This window comes from Mesocricetus auratus, unplaced genomic scaffold, assembly GCF_017639785.1.
Source record: "Mesocricetus auratus isolate SY011 unplaced genomic scaffold, BCM_Maur_2.0 Super-Scaffold_100004, whole genome shotgun sequence".
NCBI classification, from domain to species: domain Eukaryota; kingdom Metazoa; phylum Chordata; class Mammalia; order Rodentia; family Cricetidae; genus Mesocricetus; species Mesocricetus auratus.
Genome location: NW_024429189.1, coordinates 78,879,626 through 78,895,697, shown reverse-complemented (window position 1 = coordinate 78,895,697; position 16,072 = coordinate 78,879,626). Strand labels below are relative to the sequence as shown.

Sequence of the window (16,072 nt, the reverse complement as noted above, 5' to 3'; positions counted from 1 at the left end):
ATAGTCACTACTATCTCTGTCCAGATAGGGGCACAGGTGTCTATGGTCTGCATAGCCAGCCCAGAAAGATTGGGCAGGCACAGAAACCCTTTGTTCTTCAGATAGGGCCAAGGCCGAGAATTGAGTTCTGAGAGAAACCTTAATTGCCTCTCTGTCCAGATGGGAGAAACCTTAATTGCCCTCGTTCTGAGCCCCAGCCTCATTTAAATTACCCAATCAGGGTCCCGTAACTAGGCTTCTCGCTTCTGTACTGCGCTTTTTGCTATAAAAGAACCCCTGAGTCCCCAGCTCGGGGCTCTCAGTTCCCGAGACTGAGATGCCCCGGGTACCCGTGTATTATCAATAAAGCCTCTTGCTGTTGCATCCAAGCTCGTGGCCTCGGTGTTCCTTGGGTTCGGGTCTCCCTCCCGTGAAAGTCCCCCGCCTGGGGTCTTTCAATAATAATTTTTATGTTGCCTGAAATATGTTTTCTGGGGCATATAAGCTGTAACAGAAAGAATAGAGAGATAGAAACAGTTAAGATGAGCTACAAGGAAAGCATCAAGAACGAGAGAATTAGAAGGGAAACATCAAGAACAAAAGTAGACTTCAAAGGAAAACATCAAGAATGAGCGAATTAGGAGGAGACCATCAAGAGAGTTAGGAGACGGAAAAAATGAGGACAGATAGAAGGGACATTTCTGGATTGAACCAAAAAATACCAAATAACGCAGAGTAAAGAATACAGAAGAATAAAGAAAGAAACCATCAAGTGCCGAGCCCGCTGCGCAGCCTGTTTTCGAGAATGTGGCGAGGGTGTCAGGATTGATGACACAGAGACCAGTTGGTTGCTTAAGGAAAACTTTATGCTCCCCAACAAGGCTCAAGAGAACTTCCCAAAAAACGCTTCCCTCCAGAAAAGCTTCTGCACACACACACACACACACACACACACACACACACACACACACACATTTCCTCCTGGCTGGTGGTTGTATCCCTGACACCAGAGTTGGCAGCAGCAGCAGGGGGCAGGAAGAGGTGGCTAGCCAGTGGAAAGATCAAAGTCAGGGTGTTTCAGTGAGTGAGCCCTTATTGGGAACTTATAGCTCCAATAAACATTTCTTAGGGCACTGGATTGCTTTCAGTAAACATTGTCTCACAGCTGCCTGCTCCCAGGCTGATGGGGAAGTGGTCTCCAGCCAAGGTCTCTTGTTCCCACAATCAAGAGAATATGTGTCTTTGTCTTTTAACCTTTTCAGATAAAAAGTCTAGTATAAAAGTAGGTGTGACCTTTTCCCACAGACCCTGAGAGCTGCGCCTTTTCTATGCAATATTACAGATGTGACATCAAAACCCAGAGGGCTGCGTTCAGTGTAGATTCATTCAGACTGTATTCTAAACAATTGGATAGACAAAATGTACATGGAAAGGAGAGATCTTTTGTAGTTTTATATTATACAATAAACAGTTAAGGATGAGAAAAAAAGTCTAGTATGCCTGGATTCTGTGGCTTCCCTTTGAGCCTGTGTTGCTGGAGCCTGACTCCCTGCCCCAAGCTGCAGTAGGTCTTCTTGTCCTTAGTGTCTCATTTACTAGCCTGTTTGAAACTGTTGTAGATTACACCCCACCAACATTCTTACAGGATATTAGGAGACTATATAATGTTTTAGTTCAGTTGTAACCAGAACCATTGCTTTCCATATGCATAATTTTTACCACCACCACCACCACCAAAAAGTTTATTGAGCACTTATTAAAACAGGGAAATACTGGGACGACAAATCGACCAGGAGCCTGCAGAGAGAGCTGGTCCACTTCTGCTCACACCCAGGGCAGAGGGAAGAGGTCGACTCACGCCCCACAGTTGACCAAAGGACCAGGAGTCTTCAGGGAGAACTGGTCCACTTCCATTCACACTCAGGGCAGAGGACAGAGACGACCAAGCGGCCAGAAGCCTGCAGAGAGAGCTGGTCCACTTCTGCCCATACCCGGGGCAGAGAGCAAAACCAGGTTGACTTCTCCCAGGACAGATGATCAAGCGACAAGGAGCCTGAGAGAGAGCTGGTCCACTTCTGCCCATACTCAGGGCATAGGGTAGAGGACAGAGAGCAGAGGCCAGAGAGAATTGGATTTGCTTGTACCCACCGAAAGGGAACCCTGGTTGCTTACACACCAGGAGAGGAAGAGACTCTTTCTACACCCACTGGAAGAAGTGATGTGGAAGAGGCAATATAAGAACACACTCAGCAACAGAAAAACAAATATGACACCACCAGAGTCTAGAGAAGACCTGAACACCCCAATGCTGATGACGCAGAAGGGAGTGACCTTAAAAATACCTTCATGAAAATGATAGAGGCCCTCAAAGAGGATGTGAGAAAAGCCCTTAAAGAAATGGAAGAAAAAACAAACCAAAAATGCAAGAAATAGAAGAAAAAACAAACCAAAAAATCCAACAAATGCAAGAAAGGGAGCAAAAATAACAATTCAAACTGTGCAAGAGTTGAAAGCTAGCATGGAGACAATAAAAAAAAAACACTGTCTGAAGGAATGCTGGAAATAGAAAAATTGGGGAAACAGTTAGGTACTATAGATGCAAGCATAGCCAACAGAATACAAGAGATGGAAGAGAGAATCTCAGGTGTTGAAGACACACTAGGAGAAATAGATTCATCAATCAAAGACAATCTTAAGTCCAACAAATCCCTAACATGAAATATCCAGGAAATATGAGACACCATGAAAAGACCAAACCTAAGAATAATAGGTATAGAAGAAGGTGAAGAAACCCAACTTAAAGGGACAGAAAGCATATTCAACAAAGTCATAGAAGAAAACTTTCCCAACCTAAAGAAAGACATGCCAATGAAGGTACAAGAAGCTTACCAAATAGAGTGGACCACAAAAAAAATTCCCTCGACACATAATAATCAAGACCCCAAGCAAACAGAATAAAGAAAGAATATTTAGAGCAGCTAAGGAAAAATGTCAAATAACATATAAAGGCAAACCTATAAGAATTACACCTGACTTCTCCATGGAAACTCTGAAATCCAGAAGGTCCTGGATAGATATTCTTTTTTTTCTTTTTTTATATCATTTTTATTTTAATTTTAAATAGCTTGTTTTACATGTCAATCCCAGTTCCCTCTCCCTCCCCTCCTCCCGCACTCCCCTTCCCCCCCAGCCTCCCACCCTATTGCCAATTCCTTCCACATAGGGGATATCTAGAGCCTGTCATTTCACTCTGGGTAGGGTCCAGGCATTCCCCTAAGAGTCCAGGCTGAGAGAGCATCCCTCTTTGTGCTATGGGCACACGATGACTGTTTGTATTCCAGGGATAGACACTGATCCACTGCTCAAGGCCCCATAGGTTGCCCAGGCCTTCTCACTGACACTCACATTTGGGGGGGTCCAGATCAGTCCCATGTTAGCCTCCCCGCTGTCAGTCTGGGGTCCAAGAGCTCTCCCCTGTTCAGATCAGCTGTCTCTGCTGGTTTTGCCAGCCCATTCTTTGCCAATTTGCTCATCACTCCTCTCTCTCTGCCACTGGGTTCCTTGGGTTCAGTTCAGTGTTTAATTGTGTGTTTGCCTCTGCTTCCATCAGTCACTGGATGAAGGCTCCCAGATGGTTATAGACATCAAGTTCATTATCAGGACTGGGCATTCGAGGTGGTCTCTCCACTATTACTTAGCTTGCCAATGGGTGTTATCCCTTTAGATCACTAGAGGTAACTCTGGCGCCTGATCTGTCTTCTAACCTATGATTCCCTCTTCCCCCTATTCTACCCCCACCCACTCAACTTCCTGTTCCCCATGACCTACTCTCTCTTTCTCTTCTCCCCCCTCTTCTTCCCAGCTCCCACTCCCCCTCACCCCTCACCGTGTTCCCCATCCATTCAGAGGATCTTGTCTCAATCCTCTTCTTTTGGGTACTATGCATATATGCATATCTTTTAGTTTCTTTCCTGTTTCCCAGACTTTCTATCAGTGGAAGTGCAGACTGGCACTATTCTGATCCATGACTAGAAACCATGTATGAGTGAGTACATACCATGTTTGTCTTTTTGCGACTGGGTTACCTCACTCAGGATGGCTTCCTCCAGTGCCATCCATTTACCTGAGAATTTCAAGATTCCATTGTTTTTTTTCTGCTGAGTAATACTCCATTGTGTAAATATACCACATTTTCTCCACCCACTCTTCAGTTGAGGGGCATCTAGGTTGCTTCCAGGTTCTGGCTATTACAAATAATGCTGCTATGAACATAGTGGAGCAGATGCCCTTGTTGTATGAATTTGCCTCATTTGGATATATGCCCAAGAGTGCAATTCCTGGGTCTTGCGGTAGATTAATTCCCATTTTCCTGAGGAATCTCCACACTGATTTCCCAAGAGGCTGTACGAGTTGGCACTCCCACCAGCAGTGGAGTAGAGTTCCCCTTTCTCCACATCCTCTCCAGCATAAATTGTCTTCAGTGTTTTTGATTTTAGCCATTCTGACAGGAGTAAGATGGTATCTCAGAGTTGTTTTGATTTGCATTTCCCTGATGGCTAAGGATGTTGAGCACTTTCTTAAGTGTCTCTTGGCCATTTTAGCCTCCTCTGTTGAGAATTCTCTATTTAGATCTGTACCCCACCTTTTAATTGGATCCTTTGGTGTTTTGGAGACTTGTTTCTTGAGTTCTTTGTAAATTTTGGAGATTAGCCCTCTGTCAGATGTGGGGTTAGTGAATATCTTTTCCCATTCTGTGGACTGCCTTTTTGTTTTGTTGACTGTGTCCTTTGCCTTACAGAAGCTTTTTAGTTTCAGGAGGTCCCATTTGTTAATTGTCGATCTCAGTGTTTGAGCCACTGGTGTTATGTTTAGGAAGTGGTCTCCTGTACCAACTCGTTGAAGAGCATCTCCCACTTTCTCTTCTAAAAGTTTCAGTGTGGCTGGATTTATGTTGAGATCTTTGATCAGGTACAAAAAAAAATTGGAATAACTCCATGTATCTTATCAGACCACCATGCTTTAAAGTTGGAGTTCAACAACAACACAAATTGCAGAAACCATACAAACTCATGGAAATTGAACAATGCACAATTGTACCACTACTGAGTCAAAGAAGAAATAAAAAAAAAGAAATTAAAGACTTCCTAGAATTCTATGAGAATGAAGACACAACATTTCCAAACTTATGTGACACTTTGAAAGCAGTGCTAAGAGGAAATTTCATAGCACTAAGTGCCACATGAAGAATCTGGAGAATAGTTATACTAGAAAATTAACAGCACAGCTGAAAGCCCTAGAACACAAAGAAGCAAACTCACCCAGGAGAAGTAGGTGCCAGGAAATAATCAAACTGAGGGCTGAAATCAATAAAGCAGAAACTGGGAAAACAATACAAAGAATCAGTGCAACGAACAGTTGGTTCTTTGAGAAAATCAACAAGATAGACAAACCTTTATCCAAACTTACCAAACAGCAGAGTGTGAACATGCAAATTAACAAAAACAGAAATAAAAAGGAGGACATAACAACAGACACTGAGGAAATCCAGAAATTATTAGGTCATAGTTAGAAAACCTGTACTCCACAAAATTCAAAAATTTAAAGGAAACGGACAACTTCCTGGATTGCTATCACTTGCCAAAATTACATCAAGAACAGATAAGCAATTTAAATAGACCTATAACACCTATGGAAATAGGAGCAGTCATCAAAAGTCTCCTAACCAAAAAACCCAGGGCCAGATAGATTCAGTGCAGAATTTTACCAGAAATTCGAAGAACAGCTTCTACTAATTATCCTTAAAGTATTCCATGTAATAGAAGTAGAAGGGTCTTTCCAAAACTCTTCTTTCAAGGCTTCAATAACCTTGATACACACAAAGACACAACTAAGAAAGAGAACTTCAGACCAATTTCCCTCATGAACATTGATGCAAAAGACTCAATAAAATACCGGCAAATTGGATCCAAGAACACATCAGAAAACTCATCCACCATGATCAAGTAGGCTTCATTCAAGGGATGCAGGGACGGTTCAACATACAAAAATCTATCAATGTAATCCACTATATAAACAAGCAGAGAAACAAAAATCACATGATCATCTCACTAGATGTTGAAAAAGCTTTTGACAAAAATCCAACACCCATTCATGATATTTTTGGTTGTGAGCCTACCTTTAATGGCTGAGCCATCTCTTCAGTCCCCCATTCATGATAAAGGTCTTGGAGGGATCTGGGATAACAGGAACATACCTAAACATCATAAGAGCTATATACAGCAAACCAACAGCCAACATCAAACCAAATGGAGTGAAACTCAAGGCAATTCCTCTAAAATCAGGAACAAAACAAGGCTGTCCCCTCTTCCCATATCTCTTCAATATTGTACTCAAAGTTCTAGCTAGAACAATAAGATAACAAAAGGAGATCAAGGGGATACAAATTGAAAACGAAGAGATCAAACTTTCACTATTTGCAGATGATATGATAGTTTACATAAGACCCAAAGAACTCTACCAGGGAACTCTTACAGGTGATTAACACCTTCAGCAAAGTGGCAGGATACAAGATCAACTCAAGAAATGTGTAGCTCCACTATATACAGACGAGAAGAGGGCTGGGAAGGAAATCATAGAAATATCATCCTTTACAATGGCCACAAACAACATAAAATACCTTGGGGTAACGCTAACCAAACAAGTGAAAGACCTGTATAGAAAGAACTTTGAGTCTTTAAAGAAAGAAATTAAAGAAGACACCAGAAAATGGAATGATCTCCTATGCTCTTCGATAGGTAAGATCAATGTAGTAAAAATGGCAATCCTGCCAAAAGCAATCTATAAACTCAATGCAATCCCCATCAAAATTCCAGCACAGTTCTTCACAGACCTTGAAAGAAAAATTCTCTACTTTATATGGAAAAACATAAAAACCCAGGATAGCCAAGACAACCCTGCTCAACAAAGCAACATCTGGAGGTATCACCATTCCTGACTTCAACCTCTATAGAGCTATAGTCCTAAAAACAGCTTGGTATTGGCACAAAATGGAATTGAATTGAACACTCTGAGATTAACCCACAAACTTATGAACAGCTGATTTTCGACAAAGAAGCTAAAATTATACAATTATACAATGGAAAAAAGATAGCATCTTCAACAAATGGTGCTAGCATAACAGGATGTTGGCATTTAGAAGACTGCAGATAGATCACTGTTTATCGCCATGCACAAAACTTAAATCCAAATGGATCAAAGACCTCAACATAAATCCAGCCACACTCAACCTGTTAGAAGAGAAAGTGGGAGGTACGCTTGAACGAATTGGTACAGGAGACAGCTTCCTGAACATAACACCAGTAGCACAAACACTGAGATCGGCAATCAATAAATGGGACCTCCTGAAACTGAGTAGCTTCTGTAAGGCAAAGGACACAGTCAGCAAGACAAAAATGCAATCCACAGATTGGGAAAAGATATTTACTAACCCCACATCTGTTAGAGGGTTGATCTCCAAAATTTACAAAGAACTCAAGAAGCTACTCTCCAAAATACCAAAGGACACAATTAAAATTGGCGGACTGAACTAAATAGAGAATTCTAAATAGAAGAGTCTAAAATGGCTGAGAGACACTTAAGAAAGTGTTCAACATCCTTAGCCATTAGGGAAATGCAAATCAAAACAACCCTGAGATATCATCTTACTCCTGTCAGAATGGCTAAAATCAAAAACACCAATGACATCTTATGCTGGAGAGGATATGGATAACGGGGAACATTCGTTCATTGTTGGTGGGAGTGCAAACTTGTACAGCCACTTTGGAAATCAGTATGGAGATTCAGTCTACCACAAGACCCAGCAATTCCACTCTTAGGCATATACCCAAAAGATGCCCATTCATACAACAAGGATGTCTGTTCCACTATGTTCATAGCAGCATTATTTGTAATAGCCAGAACTTGGAAGCAACCTAGATGCCCCTCAACCGAAGAGTGGATAGAGAAAATGTAGTACATTTACACAATGGATTACTACTCAGTAGAAAAAAACAATGGAATCCTGAAATTTGCAGGCAAATGGATGGCAATAGAAGAAACCATCCTAAGTGAGGTAACCCAGTCACAAAAAGACAAACATGGTATGCATTCACTCATATATGGATTTTAGACATGGATCAGGGTATTGTCAGCCTACAATCCTAGGACCAGTGAGTCTGGGAAACAGGGAGTTTCACAAATGATATGCCTTATACCCCAGAGAAGTGGAAATAGGCAAGATCTCCTGAACAGATTGGGAACATGGGGGAAGGGGAGAGGGAACCAGGGAAAAGAGAGTGGGATAAGAGGAGGGTAGAAAAAGACATGGGGGAGCAGGAATGTTGAATCAGGGTAAGAATAGAAGAGACCAGGATGAGAGATACCATAACATTTGGAATCATTATAGCTTTTAGGAGAGAGCTGACACTAGTGAGATCTCCAGAGATCTCCAAGGATAACACCAACTGGAAACTTAAGTAATAGTGGAGAGACTACATTTATAGCCCCTACCTGATGATAAGGTTTATAACTACCTTATATGCCATTATAGAACCTTCATCCAGTGACTGATGGAAGCAGAGACAGATTATTACAGCTAAACCCTGAACTGACCCTCTGGAATTCGGTGACAGAAACGGAGGAATGATTAGCAAAGTGGTCATGACCGTGCTGGTGAAACCCACAACCACAGCTGACTGGACAAGGAGGAGCTCTTGATCCCTATACTGACAGCTAAGAGACCAACAGGGGACTGATGCAGACTCCATGAATGGAGTGTCAGTGAGGAGGCCTTAGAAATCTCTGGGGCCTTGGATAGTAGAATAGTGTTCCCCATGGCATACAAATGAACTTTGGGAGGCCATTCCACATGGAGGGATGCTCTCTCAGCCTGGACACATGGGGAAGGGCCTAGGTCCTGCCCTGGATGAAATGACAGACTCTGGAGATCCCCCAAAGGAGGGCCTCACCCTCCCTGGGAAATGATGTGGTGATTGGGGTTGGGGGGTGTGGAACTGGTAGAGGGACAAGGGGAGGAGCTGGCATTGAAATTTGAAGCATGAATGTTTTTAATTTGAATAAAAATAGTTAAAAAAGAAGGAATTTTCATTGATTTACAAAATAGTTGAGTCAAAGATACAGGTCATGATAGATTCAGTTGTCCTAAAACATCTAGGAGAAATTCAAATGTCTGTACTGAATAGATACCCAATCATCTCTTATTCATCTCAAAGCCTTCTACAAACTTTCCTTACATTGACTACCTACCATACCATATCTATGTGTTTAAGTTCAATGTCTTCAAATATCCATGGTTAATACTCATTACATAGGATGGGAAATTGAGGTTTAAGAAGGCTAAGGTGAGGGAATCATTGAGTCTATAAACTTTAAACCAGCCTAGGCAATAAAATGAGACCTTACCTCAGAAAAGAAAAAATAGATAGCAAAATAAACTTTAAAAAATGAAAAAACACAATAAATAGATATAAAACAGGGAAGTATTACAACACAAATGTTGTACTCATCTTCAACAGTAAATTCATGGACATACTCTCTTTAGGTCACTCCTGGAGGTTTAACAACACTATACCTGGTAGGTTGAGGGTAAAATTAAATTTGTTTTGGTGTATTTTATATAGCAATTATGAAAGGAACAAGTAGAAAACATCCCTTAATTTATTTTGAAAGATCAAGGTAAAATATTGTACAGAGTCATGACTATTAAATACTTTCTAGGGAGCATACAGTACAGCGTCTCAATCATAGAAATTCTAATTCTAAATCCCCTTATACATGTTGATAAGATACTAGAGACAAAAACTTTGTAAATTCCTAAATATAACCTGGCACACAAACTATAGAGCGCTGAAATATCACTGACATTATTTTCCTCATAGTTACTGAGCATAGTATTGCATTTTTCCTGTTTTTTTTTTAAGTATTTAGGATACCTTCCTGTAACTCACAAGCTGGTAGCAGAGTTTCCTCATTGCTGCTTTCATCTCTTTGTTCCTGAATGTGTAGATGACTGGATTCAGAAAAGGAGTGAGAACTGCGTCAAAAATTGCAAGAAATTTGTCTAAGTGTGATGAAGGGAAGGGCCAGATGTAGAAGAAGATCAATGGTCCAAAGAATAAAACCACCACAGTCACATGAGCTGACAAAGTAGAGAGGGCCTTGGATATGCCACCTGAAGAGTGCTTCCTAACAGTTACCAAAATGAAGATATATGAAATTATCAGTATGAAGAAGGAGCCCACAGACATGAGTCCACTGTTGGCTGTGACCATGAACTCCAACTTATTGGTCTCAGTGCAAGCAAGTTTAATGAGCTGAGGGAGATCACAGTAAAAACTGTCCAATATGTTAGGTCCACAGAAGGGCAAGCCTACCACAAAAGCTAGTTGGGCACCTGAGTGGATAAGTCCCAGGATCCAGGATATTGACAAAATTAAAATGCACATTTCTGGTCTCATGATAGTCAAGTAGTGCAGAGGCTTACATATGGCTACATATCTATCAAAGGCCATTGCTGTGAGCAGAACCATTTCTGTACCTCCAATAGCATGAATAAAGAAGATCTGAGTTATACAACCCCCAAATGAGATGGATTTGTGCCTTCTAAAAAGATCATAAATCATCTTGGGTGCTGCAACAGAGCCACCACCCAGGTCAAGAAAGGAGAGATTGGCCAGCAGGAAGTACATTGGGGAGTGCAGTTTGGAGTCAGCAGTCACAGAGAACACAATGAGGAGGTTCCCCATCAGACTTGCTGTATAGAACACAGAAGAAAAGAGGAAGAGAAGTAACTGGATTGCCCATGTATTGGAGAGTCCCAGGAACACAAGTTCAGATACAACAGAGTGATTGTTTCTGTACATCGCACTGAAGAACAGAGCTGTATTCAACAAAACCTGAAAAAGGCAGAAAAAGCACATTTTGTGTGGGGTTAGTAACTACATCAGTTTCAAATTTAAACAAAACATATTGCTGCATAGTGTCAATACACCTCAGCATAACTGCAGAAAATTGGCAGTCACTCCATGCCATGAACCACCACATCTAATATCCTTTATTTCATAACATTATCCAATAAAGATGGGGAATTATTTAGGGATAAGAATTAGAAAAGAAGAAAAATGACTGTCCTGTAGAAAGTCTATGACAAGACTAAAGAGTCACTGAAAATAATATATATGGAATAAAATAAATGAGAAGAAACCCCTGATTTTTTTCTTCCAGTTTGTTGCTACTGTCCATGTTGTCTCCCAAATACCAAGAACTTCTGTTGATCTTTGTTTTTCTTACCTCTTTGATTGCTCCAATTAGCTCCAAGTAGCAAAATGCTGCAGTACTGTTGCTCCCATTCTCTCATGCTTCATCTTCTATCAAACCATATTCACCTTTTCCTTATATTGGGAGAAGATAATGTAGAAACTCTAACAATACTCCACTTTAGTAACAGTCTATGGAGTACAAAGGATTATAGGTCCAGTTGTAGGTGCATCAGAGTAAGAACAAGGTGTAAAAAGATAGTTAGAATGCTGACAAAAATCATCGCTTATGTGAATAATATACATAGTTTCATCTCATAATAAAGTTTATTAAATTTTCTACATGGTTGATCCTTGAAGATCATTTCCACTGTTTTGTCTTTTCATACTTTATTGCATGGTTGAAAGTACACTGTATTTGGAGTGAGAAAAACATAGTCAGGTCCCAGTCCCAAGTCTCTGAGTACTCAAGATAGGTTTTTTCTTCCATCATTCTACACTTCACTCACTGATTGCTTGCTATTTTGTAGTCTGTAAAATTAAAGGGTCTGAGTGTAGATGGTAAACAATCATTCTAAATCTAATATTTTGGTTTTTTAATAATATAATACTAGTTTTCTATGCAATAAATCTCTTCCTAATGATGGTATCCTCTTCCCTTTGGTTTGCTGCTGTGTCCATTCTTGTCCCTTGTTTGTAATAATTTATAATTCATATTCTATAGAAGACCTTTTCCCACATCAATCTGCTTCTCATTACTTCTGTTGTTCAGTTAGAATGCAATTATAAACTAACTGTGTCACTCATCATAGCCATTTGTGTTCAATGAACAAACACAGAATTTATTGAAGTGGTAACACATTCAGTAGCCTTTAGTTTTCTATTGTAGCACATACAATGAAAATAGCAGTAAAAATATACCTTGTAAGGTTTCCAAGGAAGGAATGTTCTCACATAACTCTTTTGAAGTAGAAATTGTATGTGTGAGTCCGCCTGATGAGGGTTGTGGTCCTAAGGAAATCAGAACCCATGCTACAGATTCAGAGACAGCTCTTCTTCTTTTTCAATATACAACTCACATCTGAGCTCAAAAAATTCCTGTCACAGCCAAGGAATCTCTGCAGCAGCCCATGGTTGATGAGCTCTTCATGACAGTAACAACCCAATCCAAAGCAAAACCAACAACAACTGTGGGCAGGACACCATATTTTCTCCCACACACCGTCTTGTTTGATACTTGTAACAACCACAGGAATTGATGTTATTGGCCCTTCATGGAGGCATTAAGAACATGAGAGGAGAAGCAACATCTCAGAACAGTGAGTTGTAGGAATCCTGACAGTCTGGTCAGTTTCTTCTCCCATACATACAGGAGACTGGACCTTTTTCTCATGACTATTCATTTGTGTGCTGTATCTTAGTCGTTGTCTGGTAGCCTAATAGTGACTCACAGTGTGCATGGCAGATCTAAATCAGAGAAGGCAGGACTGAGAGAGAAGGCAGGCTGCACTTATAAGCATCCAAGTTTCATAGCTTTCTTCAAATGCATCTATAATTCACCATGGCTCTTAAAATAAACATGGAGTAGGAGAGCAATCCATTTACTATTTGGAGCTCAGAACATCCTGTCTGTCTCTAGTCCATTTTTACCTGTTTCCACATGAAGACCTTTATAGTCTCAAAGAACAGATGCAGAGAATCAGTTCCCACCCATGCTTGTAAGGCTGCCTTCTATACCTTTAGCTCTTTGGTTATGGAACTGAAACTTAGAGTTAAAAAAGCAATTTAAGTTTCTGACATTGTATCATTCTTCCTTTCCTCAGTTTACTTTTTCTTTTTTGATCTTCAACAATAGTTTAGAAATTTTCTCTCATGCAAGGTAATATTTAATTGATTTCTGTAGAGAATAATCTACCATTAGAAAATATCTATTCAATAACTGGTTGGGGTATTAGATATTGTACTCCAATGGGCTGTTTCTATATTTGTCACTAGTGCTTTTAAAGGTTTATTTTCCTCTTCTTAAACATAGTATGCCTATCCCCTTGTTAGAAGTAACATTATTTTAAGTACTAACATCTACATGAGTGCTGCTTCTGTGGGAGATACAGCTAATTGGCACCCAGAGGAGTACTGACCAAATCAGACTTGAGACTTCAGATCACCAATATGAACTCATTTGTGCAAGGGAATTTTTACCTGGAATTCTGGTAGGTCAATGGAGGAAGGTTTAAATAAGTCACAAAGGAGGGTTTGGGAGAGACAAAGAAAGATGTATGTATGTAAAACACCTAAAGTATCTACATAATATCGTCTTGGCAGCAACTTTATTGATATATCATGGGTTAAGCTTCCTTGATATTTCTAGGAGTCATAATATCACACCAGATTTCTTGGTCCCCTGGTTTTTAAAACATTTCTTCCCTCCTTCTCTGATGTTCGCTGAGCCTTTAGGTGCAGAAGTTGTGTTGCAGATATATCAACTGTGACTGGGCTCCTCACAATCAGTTAGTTGTTCTTTGCATTTTGGCCAATGTTGGTTTTCTGCAATGACCTCCATTTGTGCCTTAGAGAAGAGTGCCAGGAGCCTAGTCATAAGAACAGCAGATGGAAATTAATGTTCAAGGTGTCGGTCCACAGAAGAAAAACTCTCTGATAGGTAACCTCTTTAGGCAAGGCCATGAGGCTACAGACTCTTGACTATCTTTTGCTTCCATGTGTAACTTTACATGTGCTGTTGCAATTTTCCCCTAGTGGATATGTGGAGTCCCTCACTACATGTGTCGTAGTATATTTATTCATATATACATCCTGATGTACTGGGAATTTTTATCTGTGGATTGTCTAGAGAGTGACTCCTCCTTAATCTGTAGTGTTGAATTGTTATCTATATGTTAGCTTATACAGAGTTCTGGTTAATAGTAATAAATACAATGAATATAATGAAATGTTACTTTGTCAAGGCATATGAACTTCCCCCATGAGTAGTTTCATTTTATTTTTTTAAAACACAAGTAAAAATTCTTTACTGAAACATTTCCGCGCAAGCATTGTTAATTTACCTTTCAAAAGTTTGACACCATCAAAGGTAGTTACTTTCCTTCATTGCTGAGACAGTTCCATGCCTTGTTTTATACCACAGCTAAGGTTGATGGTTAGGAAACCAGTACAATTTTCCCCAGTTGCCAGGGCAGCTGTGCTTTATCAGCTTATATAAAACTTCAAAGTAGCTTTAGATTAGACCAGATTCATTGCTTATGGCTTTAAGTTAAACTATTCCCAGAAAAGCTGTCTGATTTGTTGAGCTAGCTCAACAGTTCCTTCTCCCTCCCCTCCTCCCTTACCCCACACTAATTCCCTATCCTATCACTTTTCTGCTCCCCAAGGAGGGTGAGGCATTTCTTTTGAGGAACTGGGATTGACATGTAAAACAATCTTGTTTCTAATTTAAATAATAAAGAATGACTTTACCTATACTGTCAGCTAGTAGTTATAACAGGAGCAAAACATAAGCATAAGAATCTAAGGAAAAGCAAATTTGTAAGTTATAGTTCAGTAAACAGTGTTGTTGACAGTTACATTAAATAAATTACTATAAAGTTCTGGCTTCTAGTAGTAGATCTATGATATTTTATGTGATTAACTGTAATTCTTTAGTTATTCCAAATGCTTTTAAAAATTCTTGATCATACATGAGGGATTGTGACTAATCTTATTGTATCTTGTTATTCCATCTGTGTTCAGTGATAACTCTGTGAGATATATGTGTCTTCTTGTACCATGTTCAGTGGATGTCTGGGAGGCCTGCTCTTTTCTGAAGGAAAATGGAGGAGGAGTGGATCTGTTTGGGAGGGGAAGGGCAAACTGGTAGGAGTGGAGGGAGGGGAAACTGCCTCTGGGATGTAATGTATGAGAGAAGAATGCATTTTAACAATTCTATTCTTTTTGTTTTTATTTTTTTCTTTTTCCATCTTTTTTAATGCTTTATACATATTACTCTCAGTTCCCTCTCCCTCCCCTCCTCTCCAGACCCCCCAATTCTCCCAATCCCCCACCCCACTCCATCCCCCCCCGTCTTCTCCCCAGGGAGGGTAAGGGCTTCCATGAGGGATTTTCAGAGTCTGTCATATCATCCCGGCAGGGCCTAGGTTCTCCCCCATGTGTCCAGAATGACAGAGTATCCCTTCATGTAGAATGGGCTCCCAGAGTCTATTTGTAGGCCAGGAATAAATACTGCTCTACTCTCCAAGGTCCCACAGATTGCTGAGGCCTCTTCTCACACCCAGGTTCGGGTGGGTGGCAGGGGGTGTTTGGATCAGTCCCATGCTGGCCTCTCAGTCATCAGTCTGGGGTCCATGCATTCCCCCTTGTTTAGATCAGTTGCCTTTGTGGGTTTTGCCAGCCTGATCTTGATTCCTTTGCTTATCACTCCTCTTTGCAACTGGGTTCCAGGAGTTCAATTAATTGAATTTTAGCTGTGGGTGTCTGCCTCTGCTTCAATCAGCCACTGGATGAGGGTTCTAGGATGGCATACTAGGTAGTCATTAATGTCATTATCATGGGAGGGCATTTAAGGTAGCCTAAATACCAGTTGGTGTCATTCTTGTAGCTCTATGAGGATCTCACTAGTGCCACATCTCTCCTTCAACTTATAATGGATCCCTCTATTATGGTATCTCTCATCCTGGTCTCCTCTATTCTTACCCTGGTTCAACCTTCCTGCTCCCCCATGTCTTCCTCTCCCCTACTCTTTTCCCCTTCTCTTTCTCCCATCTCCTTCT

At 40.5% G+C, this 16,072-nt stretch overlaps 1 protein-coding gene across 1 annotated transcript; it reads right to left on the bottom strand.

Moving 5' to 3' along the window:
• Positions 1-9,959: 9,959 nt before the first annotated feature.
• On the bottom strand, positions 9,960-10,898 carry LOC121140226 (olfactory receptor 4F15-like). The gene has a single exon (XM_040744937.1). It carries the CDS (start codon positions 10,896-10,898, stop codon positions 9,960-9,962), a length of 939 nt encoding a protein of 312 aa, XP_040600871.1.
• Between the last annotated feature and the right edge of the window lie 5,174 nt (positions 10,899-16,072).

Bases quoted from the DNA above. Each gene is read 5' to 3' on its own strand.
- LOC121140226 (XM_040744937.1), bottom strand. From the start codon at position 10,898: ATGTACAGAAACAATCACTCTGTTGTATCTGAACTTGTGTTCCTGGGA.